The sequence below is a fragment of the Zootoca vivipara genome, chromosome Z1 (assembly GCF_965207765.1).
Source record: "Zootoca vivipara chromosome Z1, rZooViv2.hap1.1, whole genome shotgun sequence".
Lineage (NCBI taxonomy): Eukaryota > Metazoa > Chordata > Lepidosauria > Squamata > Lacertidae > Zootoca > Zootoca vivipara.
This window is the reverse complement of record NC_142583.1, coordinates 15,971,852-15,988,768: the sequence shown is the minus strand read 5'-3', so window position 1 is coordinate 15,988,768 and position 16,917 is coordinate 15,971,852. Positions and strand designations below refer to the sequence as shown.

The following is a 16,917-nucleotide window of genomic DNA, read 5'->3' as shown; positions in this document are numbered from 1 at the left end:
GGAGTTATTTCTAAGTAAATGTGGGTGGGCGCCATAGCTGCCAAGTTTTCCCTTTTCTCGCGAGGAAGCCTATTCAGCATAAGGGAAAATCCCTTAAAAAAGGAATAACTTGGCAGCTATGGGGCGCGGGAAGGCACATTCATGACATTTAAAGTCCGGGGGCGCTTTCTCAGCCGGTAGGGGGAAGGCTATGTCTGCCATTAACGACTCCTTAAGCGGCATCAGCAGCTCGCGGTGTGACTCGAGGACTTTGTACGAGTATGAAATCATCGCCCGCCACTATTGTCCAAGCGCCGCCCTGCGCGCCTCCCTCACGGCTCAGCCCCTCACGGCTCGGCCCGTTCTTTGCGCCTCAAGCAGGCCGCCCGCCGGCCCGAAGCTCGGGGCTGTGGTGTGGAAGGGAAAGCTCCTCCCCCCCAACACACGGAAGGAACGGAGAGGGAAGGGCGGACATGGCGACGGCCGCCGTCCTCGGGGAGGCCGCGGCCGGATATGCGTGTACGCCTCCCTCCGCTGTGGGCCGCCACCGGCGCAGCTGACTCGGCCCGGCCCAGCCCAGCCTACCGAGCAGGAGTCGAGAGAGGCGAGGCTGCGCTTCCCCGCCCGGCCATGTAGAGGGGGCCCGCCTCGCCTAGGCCAGCTCAGGAGATAGCCGGCCGCCTCAGCGTGAGGGGAAAGAAGGGGGGGGGGGCAGCTTCGCCTGACATAGGGAGGGACGAGAAGGCGGCGGCGGCGGCAGCAGGAGCCCGCGCTGCCTTGTGAGGCGAGAGGGTCGCGGGGGTTGGGTGGAGCCGCGGGGCGCCATGGAGGACATTAACTCCAACGTGAACGCCGACGCCGAAGTGCGGAAGCTGCAGGAGCTGGTGAAGAAGCTGGAGAAGCAGAACGAGCAGCTCCGCATTCGCAGCGCCGCCGGGGCTCCGGGAGGCAGCCCCAAACGGCTGCTGGGCAACAACCACGGCGGCGGCGGAGGGTCGGGAGCCTGCACGCCGCCTCTGACCGCGGCGGCTGCCGGCGCCCCGCAGTCGCCTTCGCCGCCGTCTCCCGCCGCCGTCAGGAGCAGCCCTCTGGTGCTGGGGCTCGAGAGCCGCTGCCTGGGCCCCAACAAGGCCGGGCCCAGGCGGCCTCCGCCGAGCGAGGAAGCAGCAGGAGGAAGCGGCTCGGAGGTGTCGGGGGGAGCCGGGGAGAACGCCAGCCTCCTGGACGAAGTGGAGCCGCTGAAGCCCGACGAGCTTGAGCGGCTGGCCGGCTGCGGGGAAGACGAGACCGGCTGGTGAGGAGGAGTGGGATGCGGGGCTGGGAAGCTGCGAGCGGTTTATTCCAGTTCAAATGCGGTGCTTCCTCCAGGTTGCACGCAATTGGGCCGCGAAGGCTCCCTGTTTTGCGCTTGGGAAGGTTAGGATCGCACGCTGCCTCTCAGATCGGCGACCCCCAATATTGAAGGCCTTGCCTTGGGGGGGGGGTCTCCCGGAGGAGAGCCATAGTTCCCGGAGCTGGCACAGCCCAATGGGCCCGAGAGAAATGGCTTTCCTACGGGGCTCTTGGCGTGTTTTTTTGTAGCTGGGAGGCTCCGCACAAATCTGAGAGTTGCAGACCTTAACCTTCTCTGGGAGGAGAGCTTTGTTTTGGTTCCTTTCTAGGGAAGGAAAGGGAAATCTACCCAATACTCCCAAGGGGTGGTGAATCCCTTTGTCCTTTCTCCAGCAAGCGGCGGCTTCAGGGTACTTTTGTTATAGCAACCCAGAACCACCGCGGCAAAGGACACCCATTCAGATTTTTTTGTTGGGCGGTGCACTGGGGATCTTCAGATTTCTAAATGATGAGATCCGGACTTGAGCGTTTAGCGGCCTGCTTCTGTAGCCTCTGAAATATTTCACAAGTCCATAAATTCTCACTCCGATTTCCACACATTCCAGGAAAAGGTGTTTAAATCCTTTACTCATGGGCATGCTGGTATTACGTGTTCTAGGTAACTAGGGATGTGTTAAGTATTCCAGGATAGCAGTAAGGTTTAGTGCTTTGGCCCCCTAAGCTATCTCACTTTAAAAGTTACAGGCATTTGTGCCCTTTCTGAATTGGCGTTCTCATTCTTCTTGAGCGAAGATGCTCAGCATTTCATTTTAGTGAAAATAATGCTTTAAGCGAACTCAGAATATGCCTGCAAAGGATATGGAAGATAGACCAAGAAGACTGAAAAATATTCTTTAAGACTTTTTGAATCCTTTATACACACACACACACACACACACACCACACGTATATATTTTAGTGATTCCCCAAATGGTGGCTTAGAACTGATAGGTGTATGAATGATATCTCATGGGCAGGCTACCAAAGCAAACTACTCGACTACAAAATACTGTGTGATTATCAAAGATCTATGTGCACATGAAATCATGCCTTTTCCCTTTAAAGGAGATGTACGGGATAACTTTCTCCTTTCTTGCTCACTGCTTGTGTATATACTGGTATTAAGTTACGTTTGTACAGGTCCCCCTCATAATGTGTGGATATACATGCATTTTGCAGTTGTGTACAAAGTTCTTTTATAAGAACCGATCCTTATGTGTGATGCAGTGCAAGAGGGAGTTGCTTCTTCTTAAACAGAGAAGTATTTTTTAAAACAAAGCTTCAACTTCTGGGGCATCACTTCTATGAAAAGTTTTTGGAGCTAGGCTGCATTATAAAGGAGAACCTTCAGGATTGTGTAGTATATTACAAAAACAGTTGGTTTATGTTATGTTTGTAAATTGCCTTGAAACACATGTAAAATGTGATTCATACATTGTGGTGTTGTTTTTATTACTTATCAATTTAGTCATAGCTAAGAGTGGCTTAAAATGGAAATCCAACCAGTTCATTGATTCTTGGGTTCTTTCCAAGCCCCTCCTATTGCAACCTGGTTCATGTAATCCTAAGATTAACCATGGCTTAGCATGAACAAGCAAATGTGTAGGTTCCTGGAGACAAGGTCGTGGGCTCTTTGCTCCTCTCCTTGTCCTGCTACTGCCACACTGCTGCAAGCAAAGTTGTGGTTTGACTTATTATTTAAGTCCAAACCCAGACTTGCTTATCTTGATCCAGTAAAACTATGACATGCAGTGAAAGTTTGTTCTTTGGTTTTCCACTAGTAGTTTATCTGAGTGAGACAAACCATGAGCCTAAGTTCAGATATAATACTGCCAAACCATGGCTTAGCTCGCAGCAGCAACAGCAAGACCTGTGGAGAAGTGAAGTGACCGTGATCATCTCTCTCAGAACGTACATGTTTGTGCTAAGTAATGGTTTGAATCAGCGTGGCATGTGAATTGTTCTTGTATGTCTTTATCCAACCAGGAGACAGTGTAAATCTCCTTCTCCCCTTCCTTCAGCCACTGAAGGACAATGAGATTGCTTGTTTTTGAGGGACACTGAAATAACCAGATCTCTTTCTGCTCCTGCTATGTCTTTCTCTTGACCCACGTGGCTCTGTTTCCTCGCCCCTTTTCCCCTTGGACTACCTTACCGGGTAGATGGGAAGTGGACCATCTTGTTTCGTGGTGCAGCAGGAATAACTTGGTGCTAAATGCCCAAAAGACAGTGGAAATGGTAATCAATTTTAGAAGGCGCTCTTCCATCTTGCCGCCACTTTCCATCCTTGGTAACATGGTTGTAGTAGTAGAGTCCTTTACGTTTCTGGGCTCTATAATTTCTCATAACTTAAATTGGTTAGGCAACATCAATAGTATTATTTAAAAGGCCCACCAGAGGTTGTATTTCTTGTGACAACTAAGAAAATTTAAATTGCCCCAAGAAGTGTTGATCCAAGTTTACAGAGGTATTACCGTGTTTCCCCCTTTTTAAGGCGTAGTCATAAAATAAGCCATAGCAGCATTTCTAAGCATTTGAGAAATATAAACCGTACCCCGAAAATAAGCCATAGTGATAGGCGCTGTGCGGAAGAGATCACTGAGCTCCCCGAGTCAGCAGCAGCAACGCCGGCCGCAGCAGTGTTTGCTGAGTCCTTTCTTGCTTTTGGGACTTGGTTACTGTGCTGGCTTGGGATGGTGTGTGTGCAATTGCTGTTGCTGCTTCGTGTTTTTCAGCTGGATTCTCTGGGTTCTAAGCACTTTCCCCCGTTTGTTTGTGAAGCAGCACTCGGCTGCAGCCCCTGCCTCTCCCGACGGCTGCATGAATGCGAGGCTGGATTTGATCGCTATCTCCTTTTCCATTTCTTTTGTCTTTGAGCACCCGGCCCCGCCCCCTCTCCCCTTCGTGGAATGAAGAACGGAGTTTTAGCAGCATTTCCTCATTATAAAAAAAAGGTCAGGAACTTTTACTTTAACCTCAAAAATGGGATATTTCCTCTCTCTAAAAACAACTCTGACCTGAACACCAATATAACGGGGGTAGATCACCTCCAGTTTATAAATCCGCAAGTAGATCGCAGTCTCCTAGAAGTTGGGCTCTATACTTTGGCTGATTGCAAGCCTTTGCATCTTTAAAAAACAAAAACCATGCGCTTCTCAGTCTTAATTTTCCTTTAATTCATCCCCCTATACCCTCCTCCAACCATTGCCTCCTTCCATTCCTTACCCCCCTCCCTCTCTCCCCACTTCCCTCACTCCTGTGCGATCTCATTTAGTCATATACTTGCTTTTTCTGTTGTGTTGTCTATTTTATATTTAATATTATTACCCTTTATGATGTTATTTTTCCCCTTGCGATAATTATTTATTTTTTATCTTTAACTAACTTTCCTTTCCATATTTTTCCATATATAACTCAACACTTTCCCATTCCTTCTTAACTCTTTGGATAGAGTGCCCCCCCATTATTGTTGTTAATTTTACAATTCCTGGATTTTTTATGGAACCGAACAGCTCGGGTGCTTCAGAATGTGCCTTCTGTTGCTACAGGGCTATGGGGCTTCACTATTTGACCCCCCCCCCAGGTTGGGATTTTTAAAGTAGTTCTGTGGGTCCCAGGGCACAGAATCACCCCCGATCCTTTCCTTTGTCTAAACAGACCTATTCCCCCCTGACTTTGGAAGGCTGTGCTTCAAGGGTGATACCAGGGGTTTTTTAAGACCTGCGCCTCTTAAGGATTGTTACAGTCCATAACTTCCATTGCTTTCTACAGGGTTGGGGGTTTAAAGCACTGCCACCCCCACCCCACCCTGCAGGCGCTCGGAACTGGCAGCGCCAACAACGCGCCCAGCAATGTGCAGAAGAGAGCACCGAGCATCCTGAGCCAGTGGGTCCCAGTTGTACCAGCACTTTTTTTTTTAAAAAAAGACACCCCCTGAAAATAAGCCACTGTGTGTTTTTTTGAGGGAAAAAAGTTATAAGACGGTGTCTTAAAAAAGGGGAAACACGGTATTGAAACTGTTCTCTGTAATTCTATTACTGCCTGGTATGGCACAGCCTACACAAGCTGGATCAGAAAAGGCTCCAACGAGCAATAAGAATTGCAGAAAGGGTAGTTGGTGTTAGTTTGCCCCCAATAGAGACACTTTATGCTGTCCAAGCTAGGAAGAGAGCAGAGGAAATTGTTGCGGACCCTTTGCATCCTGGTCATCATCTGTTTGATTTACTTCCATCTGGACATCACTCTTAAAATATTGCATTCATTTTAAATGGATACAACCTTCTAATTAGACTGACATGCTTATAGTTGAGGTATTAGAGCAACTGCCCTGTCTCAGTTAACAGCAAAGATGAATCACTAGACTAATTTAGTGGTTATGAAGCAGTTTGTGGGTGAGCTTGTTCTAACTTTATTTCCTAACAAACTCACTATGTGTTTTGAATGCTCATTGTGAAATGAGCCACTCCAGTGCAAGGCAGATATTTCTCTGACATTTTGACATCTAAGATTGCCTTGTTCCAATGTGCCTTTGACAAGCTTAACTGAAAAGTGTCGGCTCCTCATTTTATGATATGGCTCTGTTCCATCATTCCTTGTTTTAGTTAGGTTATTTATGTAACTTGTTTTATTCTTACATATTAAACTATGTTTGTGAACTGTTTTGGGGTCCCATATTGTGGTACAGGAAGGCCAATATTTCAGTTTTGCTTTTTATGATGACTAAAATCAAAACAAAGAAGTTAAGGACAGTATTTGCTTTTGAATACAATTACTTGGGTGTTTCTACTAGTGTGATAATATCAAGGCTTAGGACGCTCATGCTTTGAGAGAAATCTGCATGACAGTGTTAGAATGAGTCACTATTGGATTCATGGGATAGAAGTTTTATCTAAGACCAACCTAGGTGAAAATCCCAGAGTGCTTCCACATGGCAGTTGATTATGGACTTGGTGCTGCTCACGCATGTGGTTTTGTGCAGTGTTCACAGATGATTGACCTCAACCAAATGCCACCCCATATTTTCCTATTTAACCTGACTATACTATTTACCCGAAAAAGGCAGTAAGTGAAATAAACCTTCTGAAACAATAAATCCGAATTAAATTGAAAAGCACGGGATAGCACTTTGATGAAGACACTATTCTGTGGCACTGCAAGAAACATGCATGTTTGAGAAGTACACAGTCCATAGAAAACTGCTGTGTGAAAGCACCCCCAGCTGCAACCACAAGGATTTGCAGTTCTGTATGAGAAAATATTTTGGTCAAGAGTGTAGAAGTTAGCACAATGAAGACACTGACTTCAAGCAAATAACATCCTCTACAGTTCTTCCCCATAGGATGATAGTGCTAATGGATAAGAGATGACTGATGAAATCTCAGAAGCTGACTAGCAAGTAGACATACCTAAGTGCAATATGCTCAGTGATGTGAAGGAAGAATGTGAGTGTCTGTGTAGTAATGTACTGGTATTTCATTCTCCTCTGCTGTCCTCTACCAGCATGATTCCTGCTTGGCCTGTGATCACCCCCCTCCTAGGAGAAGAGCAATCTCCACAAGGGAAGTCTGTTTCTTTTAGAGATATAACTTCCCATTCTTCAGCTTCTAGTTTCTAGTCTTAGAAGTGCTCGAAGACAGGCAGATATTTAAAATACCTCTCTTTCCAATGAGTTACATTTCTCTCTCTCTTGTGGTTAAATATCAGTGCTAGGGCTCTTTCAGTTGTAGCATCCCACTTTTGGAATTCGTTTACCAGAGAGACTCAACTTTGACCTATGTTACCTTTCCAATGCCAGGTGAAAACATTTGTACTCTCCCAGGCCTTTTTATTTATTACATTTATATACAGTGGTGTCTCGCTAGACGAATTTAATTCGTTTCACGGGTCTTTTCTTATAACGAAAAATTCATCTAGCGAATCCCATAAGAATGCATTGAATTTTTTAAAATTTCTTTTTGCCCATAGGAACGCATTAATTGAATTTCAATGCATTCCTATGGGAAACCGCAATTCGCTAGACAAATTTTTCGTAAAATGAATTCGTCTAGCGAGGCAACCTCCACTAGAAAAAACCTTTCGTTAAGCGGAAATTTCGTTAAGCAGGGCATTCGTTAAGCAAGGCACCACTGTACAATGCTACCTTTTCTTCCAATGAGCTCAAGGTGATGTAAACAGTTCTCCTCCTCCCCATTTCATCCTCAGAACATTATCCTGTGTTTTTGTTGATGTTGTCTCTTGGGAACTGCTCTGGAAACTTTCTGCTGAAGGAACAGTACGGAAATCCTTTAAATATGCCACATAAACATGGGCTCACCCTTGTTTACTTGCTAGTGACTTACTGTAAGTTCTGCATAAGCCAGAAACATTATCCATGTTTCAAAATGGCTGTAACATTCCAGATATTAATACAGTACAGCATAATGTTACTAAGGAATGGGTGGAAACTTATTACATAAACAGCAAATGACAGGCAATATTACAGTCAACACACTGATCCTTCATTGGCAGTGAGGGATAGTTTGGAAATTTAATTGGGCCATACAAGTTGGTGACTTGCAAGTTTTATTTATTTTTACAAGCTGCTATTTAGTTGTATGGCCATATGGCCATGCTGATTCAAAAATACCTTGCAGCAGCACCAGTGTCTATCTTTAAAGACATTTTATAGATTGTGCATCTTTCTGCCATTAATATAGTCCTCCTTACCCTTTTACCTGACATAAATGCTCTGGAAATGTTGTTTACCCTTTCTTTCACTTCAGGGTGTTTTCACTCATGATGTAACTAGAAGACATTTGCACCAGCTTGTCAGGTATCGCCATCAAACTATATTATCATCATGCTAAAAAGTATATTGAAGAAATATTAGCTACCCAAGAAATTGGAGCATTACAACCCTGTTTAAAGTCTTGAATGTTAGTTTTGGGAGGACCCAGTTACAGATTGTAATATATCTACCTTTTAAAAAGAAAAAAAGCAGATAAACCTTTTATCGACTAACTACAGTTTAGTGAAAGTGAGTGACTTCCCATTCTGTTGTTTTGGTCTTTAAACAGCTATAGAAACCCTCAGAGGTTATTTGTATCTGGAAAAAGTTGTGGACAAGGACAGCTTGCTCATCTATTTCCCCACTACAGTAACTGCTTTTCCACAGAGGTTTGCTTACTCCTAAGATGTTTCCCAGTTGTTGGTTTCAGCCCAGTGTTTACTTCACAAACATGGGGCTGGAACCTAGGTACAGTAGTAAATTTCAGGATGAAAGTTACTGGCAAGTGAAAGGTTAAGCCCTTGCTTATCTCCCACAGCTTCTTCAAGGGTGCATTGCAAGGACAAAATATCCATCAGGCTAATGTTACACACCTGTGATGTAACACTTAGACCTGGTTCATAGATCACATTAAACCATGGCCTACCATTACATCTGAACACAGCTCAGTGCTTTAACTATGGTTTGTTAGTGAAAATAAGCCAAAGTTTGTTGGCTTACTGACCTTAATTGTGGTTTGGTGTTGCATGTGAGCATGGGGACCGCCTTAAGAGTGGTTTATTTCATTACCCTGCCCAAATTTCTCACTAAGCAACAGAGATGCTTGGTAAGAATGCTGGAAAACAAAGAAGTCCTCCTCTCTTCTTGCCTTTCCTAAAGGCAAGTAGTAGTGAGGCAGCAGCCAAATAGATTTTTTGGGGGTGGGGCATATTATTGCATGCCACCCAAATCTTTGAGCAGTGTGAGATTTCAAGGTTTCCAGGCACTTACCTAGTGTTCATGTTTCCTTTGGAATGAGGCACAGAGAGACTGTGGAGTCTTTATGATAAATGGTTTACTTACAGATCTATACAATCTAAGCCTATGATGGAGGGGTTCACAGTAATAACACCCTAAAAGAGTCTTGCTTACCTCATAGCCACAGCCTTAGATTTCAGCAAAAATCAGGCATCTCCTAGCTGCCCAGCCTGTCTCCCAACTGCCCAGCCTGCAGCCTCCCAGCTTCTAGCTCACCTAACAATATTCAACTCTGGCCTTTTTCTTTCTAACTACCAGCCAGTTGAGGGAGGGGCGGGCACATATTTTGTATCTGGCACAGAGCCATTTCCTTTGTTACCTTAGTTGCACATACTTGGAGGGCCATTACTTCAGCAGGAAGTTAGCATGGCTATTCCAGGAATTGAATCCATGCTGAATTAGAAGGGGGCTCAAGCATACAGCCTACCCTCCTCCCCAAATTCATAACATTATTAACATTGGATTTTTTACATTTGTGCTGCAAAGGGTGTAATTAGATTAAACAAAGCCTCATTCTATGGTTTATCTTTCTGTGCCAGTATTTGGAGCCCTCAATATATTGAGAAAGTCTATTTAATGTTGTAATTTAGCTCCTAATATGATCCTGTCACTTTTATAATTGGTATTAATCACCAGTATATTCTTCGAAGTTAGCTCAGATATGTGTGTGTCTGATTCTCTGCCTCACTTGTTAAATGTTTGAGGGTTCATTGCTGGGAAGTTCCAGCTTTTACTTAATGAGATTTTATGTGGCTTTTTGTGTTTAAGCTGCTTTCATATACATGTTCCAGATTAAAAGTCTGAAGCTGTAAGAGGCCCAAATATAGTTTCTGTGCTCCATTTTTAGCATGTTATGAATACTTGATGTACGCAGTGCTTAGTGTTGTAGCTATTGCTTGGTTTATTGTTTTGTTTTTGACTAGTTAAAATCATATATCTCACAGATGTAAAGATTTGGTTTTACAGTAGTTGGGCTGTTTCTAGACTTGCACATGTGGAAGTCCTATGTGTACAGTATAGCTTTTCTCACCACTTTCTCCCTCTTCCACCCCCTAAATCCCTCTCCTGAGAAGGTGGGTAGGGAGAATTGGGAACTACATGTGGTGTGGCATAAGGGGAGCTCCATTAACACATTCTGCCTCCACTCATTTTAGCCATTCCTCCCTTCCTGCTGTACCGCCTCAAACCACCTCCCATGACATTCTTGATAATTTCCTAACAAGAGAGTTTGGGGTGTGTGCTAGAGGCAGCATCAGGAAGAAGCAGGCGAGGAAGCCCTGTGATGTGAACAGATTCCTGCTTGTGTTTGGAATCCACATTTTCTTCATTCAAATTTGATCTCATTCATACACACGCACACTTGAAGCTGAATTTCAAATCTGCTTGTTCTCATCCATACCAGTGGGTGTTCCCTTCTGCCTTTATCCCTGCATTCCAAATTGTTGATTCAAATATGTAAATCTGACACAAAATGGCTGTGTGTTCATGAGTTAGCAGAGCAGTTTGCACACCTTTTAAAAAAAAACCAACAACAATTGTGCCCACCTAGGAATCACAGTAGCACACACATGGGAATTTCCAGTTCCATACAAATTTGGTATGTCGTCAGTTTACCTTATGTTCAATTCTAAAATGGCAAGTATTTCCCTTTCCAAAACAGTAAGATGGTTGTGGGAGAAATCAATACAGTAATACACAGTGAAATCAAGGGGAGAAGGAATGAAGCAGGGAGAGCTGGAGAAATAATGGTTTTCCTGTATTGTTGGTTTAAAAAAACCAAAATCTCAACAAAGGTGGTGCTCCCAGGAAATAGCCCCCCCCCCACTGGTGGGACAGAACTGACATTAAGGAGATAAGGTGTGTGTGTGTGTATGTATGGTAAAGAACCCCTGAATGGTTAAGTCCACTCAAAGGCGACTATGGGGCTGTGGCGCTCATCTTGCTTTTCAGGCCAAGGGAGCTGGTGTTTGTCCACAGACAGCTTTCTGGGTCATGTGGCCAGCATGACTAAACCACTACTGGCCCATGGAACACACTAACGGAAGCCAGAGCGCACTAAACACAATTTACCTTCCCCCCGCGGTACCTATTTATCTACTTGCACTGGTGTGCTTTTAAACTGCTAGGTTGGCAGAAGCAACGGGAGCTCACCCTGTTGAGTGGATTCAAACCACCAACCTTCTGATCAGCAAGCCCAAGAGGCTCAGTGGTTTACAGACCACAGCTCCACCCGCTTTTTTAAAGGCAGCTAGAGGTGCTGAAATATACAGAAAGTACTCCTTAAAATGCAGATTCTTTTGATCGATTTGAATCTTTTTGGAAGCAGAAGCCATAGGCTTTTCCTTGTTAGGTATCTATTGAAAGTCACCTACAATCAGAAATGCATAGGTACTTCACTGGCCGTCCATATCTGGGCATTGTGTTGGAATGGGAATTTTCCTTATTTTATATTGTCATTTGAGGCCATGGCTTCAAAAGAGCAGGGATAACCAACCACAATCTGATACACATTTTCTTGCTTACATTCCTATTGTCATTCAGTAGTGTATCTGCTGTTGGTTATTCACCTGTTGACTTGTTTTCAGGAGTACTAAGGAAAGCACATGTTAAAAATGGCAAGTCTTGACCTGTGTTCCCTCCTTAAAGGAAGAAAAATCATGCAAGTTTCAGGATTTTAATTTATGTATTTTCATTTAATATTGTGGTGTTTCTGTCTTCATTAGGTTGTATGCTTCGCCAAAGAAGAAAGTGACTCCATTGCATAAATGTATTAGCCCACTGGTTTGGTGCAGACAGATATTGGATTATCCAACTCCAGATATTGAATGTGCTAAAAAATCATTGATCCATAGGCTTGAACAGACAATGTCAGGTGAGTTTGTGAATAAGCATTATACTAATAAAATATACAGTACAAAATAATACCAGAACTTGATTTTTAAAAATAGTTATGATCCTGTGAGAGTTAGTTTTAAATTCAGTTGACTTCAGGGGGAATATATACCTGAAGTACCTACTTGTAGTAATGTAAAATTTATGGAATTTTTTTCAGGTTAAAAAACCAAAAACAGGTATACTTTATTGGGGGGGGGAATTACAAATGGAATTTTTTTAAAAAGTTTTTTTTTACAAATGGAGCTGTAGGATGCTGAAGCGTAAGGAACCTAGCATCTCTGTGGTTTTGCCAGTTATGAGGAGCAGGCAAAAAACAATAAAACGACCAATGTTATACAGTAGTTAAAAATATATTATTTGCTCTGAAAAATCTCTCTCTAAGCTGTCACTATTGGATTGTTCATATTTGCCAACATATTTACCATGGACTTCTAAAAATCGAAGATTTGCCCAGATTGAAACAAGCTTCTGTACTTTCATATGTCAGTTTATTTCTTTATCTGGTGTTTCCAAACATAGACCAGATTATTTCACATGCTGCAGAAGATGAATCTGGAGTAGGTAAAAAAGCAAGAGGGGTTGGGGGCTGTGTTGTGCAAAAGCCTTGCCACCACATTGCAGGAGGGAGATGCTTGCCAGAATCCCGGATTGCATTCATTTGCCAAATATGTGAATATGTTCTATACTCTGCAGCACATGAAAGTACCTTTCTAATACCAAGCTTCTTGATTTCCTTATGAAAATGGTTGAAACCTCATTGGCCCAGGAACCTTAATTCTCTCCCCCCCCTTTTAATGTCACAACTGTTCAAACTGAAGTATTCAGCTCAGTACTTGTTACTTTTTTATTCCATTTTCCTTTGATCTTCCTCCACTGAGCTCAGAATGGTTTGTGGTTCTCTTAATACTACATGAGATTAAGACTTGCAGCCTTATGACATTTAAAGTAAACAATTAGCACTAGAATACTGTTTTCCGCCCTGTCTTTTATACAGCTCTCAAGAGACACAGCCTTTATAGTAATCCGTTCAGCACTGTCAATTATGCAAACTCCTATAGTCCAAATGCTGGCAGTCCCTGCAGCAGTAGCTTCAACTCTCCTTCCTCCACACCAGTGAAACCTCCTTTAGTAAAACAGCTCATACTTCCTGGCAACTCAGGTAAGGGTCTCAAAAATAATAATCAGGTTGTAAAAGAGCTGTGTAATTCCTGTTTTGCTTTATCCTTGCAATAGTCCTGTGAAATATATACGGCTCCCTTAGACCACAACAAGTGGTCCCTTCCATATGGCCAGAAAGACAGCTTGGACAATGTTTATTTAAAGTTTCCTTTAAAGTCATATTTTTATGTTCTATGCCATTGCTATTTCTGAACAGCTATGTGTTCCGTGCCATTCCATTGCTATTTCTGAACAGCTATGGTCAGTTTCAAAACATGCCACCTTCAACCCATGAGCTGTGAAGATTGTTTAAACTGAGCTGTAGTTGGTGATAAACCATGATCCTGAGTTTAGATGCACTAATAAGGCAACTTTAAAGAAAATTGAAAGTAAATTTTACATAAGCTGCTGTCTGGCCACATGAGAGGAGAGGGGGAAAGGGAGTGCTTGAATTCAATGTTCTCTCTGGCTTGTTCCACTTATTGCAAATTGTGTGCGAGATATGTGAATGTGAGTACTGTGATTCTACGGTGAGCCATGAACTTCCTACAAACCTGAGCATGTCCACATCCAACATTCCAGAGACGGTACAAATGTGTTCTATGTGGGTCTCACTATTTCTTTTATTTGGGCAAGGGGTGGGATATTTGATTCTTACAAATTCATTCTTCTTTAAAACCATGGAAGCATAATTTTGAATGATAGTTTTTGTGACTGCATGCCCAGATCCAAGTTTTGGGGCAAGTACTCTGGTGAAACAACCTTGGCGAGGTTTAAAATTGCAAAATATTCAGTATGGTAAAGCTGTATATCATTCTCTTAAAATATGTCTAAGTTCCTTCCAAAGTTCCTGCTTCTTTAGCACAGAAAAAGACATTTGGTAAGCTGAAAAGTGCTTAATTACAATCTTTCCAGAGGTCAGATTGTGTGCTTTTCCATACAGCTTTCAGAAAACACAGGCAGCAAAACTTGGCTTCATTACAGTGGTGACAGTTTCTAAATTATTGGTTCAGGAGTACAAGAAAGGCTTGTTAGAGCCATTTGGTCTTTAGTTTGGAGCAACCAGCTCACACCTTTTTAAAAGCTGTGCTTCTCAGGTGGACTAAAGGTTAACAATAGGTTTGATTACCTCCCCCCCCCCCCCAACCTAGTTAAGGCTGGCAGGACAGTTTACTCTTGTGGTTATCCCATGGTTTTGTCTTTACTTAATATCACCATATCAATGGTGAATTGAGTTGAATTGAAGCCTGAATTGATTACATAAATTAATGGCACTATAAAAATATTTCAGTGTTTCATCCAACTTAATTCTGTTTCTTCAGTGACAGTTCAGTGAAGTCTTCTTCATCTGCACTAAGCAAGGTTAATGCCATTTGATGCATTGTAAATTGATCAGTACCTAAACCCAAGGAAAAGCTAATTTGTGGGTCAGCTAGCTTAAGTTGCTTTTTCTAGCACAGTCCTTACCACACCAATTAAATTACTGAGACAAGTAATATAGTACAAAACAGTTCTAGATTTTTTCTATTTTTTCCTTTTCTTATAGGTCATTACAAAAATTCAGCAGATAGAAATCCTCCATTGAGCCCACAATCCTCTATAGATAGTGAATTAAGTGCTTCAGAAATGGATGAAGATTCAATTGGTTCAAATTACAAACTAAATGACTTAACAGATGTGCAAATTTTAGCACGGATGCAAGAGGAAAGTAAGTATATTTGTGGGTCATTTCAGTCACCAGTCTTAGTTTTTGGAAAACTGATTCTTGCTCTTCATTTCATAGGAAAAGTATATGTATCATAATCCATAAAGTTATTATCTGAGCTGTCCTAATGTCTACCTATTTCAGAGACTGAGCTGAGGAAAGTGAGGGATCTCGGAAAGAAAATGGAAAATAATTTTTTTGGGGTGTGTGTGCGGAGATGACATCATCCAGTGTGAATGGCCACTTAGACCGAGAGCTCTGACCCTGACACATACATAGGTTTCAATCCCGAAAATCTGGATTCCTGCTTTCTTTGATTTATCACTGTCAGACCTGTGATGGGCTTCCCACTGATGCAAGAATGGTTCCTAACTGCATTTTTTAAAAGCAAGGAATCTCTGAAGGTGGAGCAGATGATCCTTTGAAAGAGGCATCTATCATAGCTGCCAGAGCAGGAAAGGTAGAATACCCCAAGGGGCAGGTGGAGTTGAATCTGCCAGTGCATAACTGAGAGCCTTAAAGTGCACTCCTGGTTGTGCATTTGTATTGACAGCAAATCCCCTCTGCTAATAAGCTGATAGGTGCTGATTTCAAACACTATGAGATTTGCTGTATTCCCTGAGAACTCTGTAGCACACCTGATCCCAGCAGAAAGCAGAGCTTGAAGTCAGCACTTTTCCACAGATATGCACGGACTTCAAGTTCCACTTTTTTGCTGGGATCAGCTGGCTTTGGAGTCCACAGCCAGCCATTCACAGCAGAAAAGCAGAGCTTGAAGTCAGAGCTAATTGTCGGAAACAACTTGGTTTTGATTTTTCTTTCTGGCACAGCTTGTCTTGCTACAAAGGAAAGATGGGTCACCCGATGGTATAGTAACAGTGTTAACTACCAAGGGTGGAAGAATGCAGGATTTGACCCACTGGCCAGATCCAGTTTCCTACTCCTCTTTTATAATTACTCAGCAGTCTGAATTATTCTTGACTGATCCACCTGTCTTCCAGCCACTGACATACATGCCCTGGTTGCATCCAAATTGGACTATTGTAACATATATTACATAGGGCTTCTTCTGCAAATAATTTGGAAATATTAAGTAGTGCAAAATATGGTGGCCAGATTAATTTCTGGATCTGATTTATCTCATAATATCACCCCAGTTTTGTTTCAACTGCACTGGTTTCCAGTTCATTTTTGGACAAAATTCAGTTTCAGTTGCCCCTCTCTTTTAAATCATGTGAGCTAATATGGGTTAAACTACTTCCTCTTGGTTTTATGCTTAATTATTTTACATTACTCTTGGTTTTAATAATGAAAACTGATATTAGTAGTTTGAACAGTTTTGTTGTTTGAACTGTCCATGTGGTCCTTTTTTTTGTAAGCAGCTTTTGGTTTATTTTATGGAGGAAAGCAGGAAATAATTTTTTTTAATAAATACTTTCCAAGTTAGATGCCCTCCTTCCTTTGAGGAAGAGAAGCTCTTTGTTTATACTAACTTAGAGTGACTTCAGAATCAAATGGGATCAGACAAGCAAATAGAACTTGAGTTCAGACAATGTCCTTACTGTTGTTAGGTCTCCGGCAAGAATATGCAGCTACTGCTTCTCGGCGTAGTTCTGGCTCTTCGTGCAGTTCTATGAGGCGAGGTACATTTAGTGACCAGGAACTTGATGCGCAGAGCTTAGAAGATGAAGAAGACAGCTGCCATCATGCGGTGCACCCAGCTGTTAATCGGTTCTCTCCATCACCACGCAATTCACCGCGGCCTTCACCAAAGCAGTCCCCACGGAATTCTCCTCGATCTCGATCACCTGCCAGAGGAATGGAGTACAGCAGAGTGTCACCCCAGCCTATGATTACTCGTTTGCAGCAGCCTCGTCTTTCACTTCAAGGCCATCCCACAGATTTACAGACTAGCAATGTCAAAAACGAAGGTAAAGGGCTTGGTCTCAAATTTTGTGTGTTGAGTGCCCTAGGAAATACGTTGCTTGGTAGGTAGTATTTAAAACCAACTAAATGGTGTGGCATT

At 42.9% G+C, this 16,917-nt stretch overlaps 1 protein-coding gene across 5 annotated transcripts in view; it reads left to right on the top strand.

The window, feature by feature from the left end:
- The first annotated feature begins 418 nt into the window (after positions 1-418).
- SLAIN2 (SLAIN family member 2) overlaps positions 419-16,917 on the top strand; it is a 34,976-nt gene continuing 18,477 nt past the window's right edge. For all 5 annotated transcript variants that reach the window (XR_015947855.1, XM_035111986.3, XM_035111985.3 and 2 more), the window contains exons 1-5: positions 419-1,273; positions 11,857-12,005; positions 13,023-13,187; positions 14,733-14,894; positions 16,463-16,822. Coding sequence is in view for 4 of the 5 variants with exons in the window: in XM_035111986.3 (XP_034967877.3) it covers positions 804-1,273; positions 11,857-12,005; positions 13,023-13,187; positions 14,733-14,894; positions 16,463-16,822 (1,306 nt within the window). In the remaining variant the exon portion in view is untranslated. The remainder of the gene's footprint in view (positions 1,274-11,856; positions 12,006-13,022; positions 13,188-14,732; positions 14,895-16,462; positions 16,823-16,917) is intronic.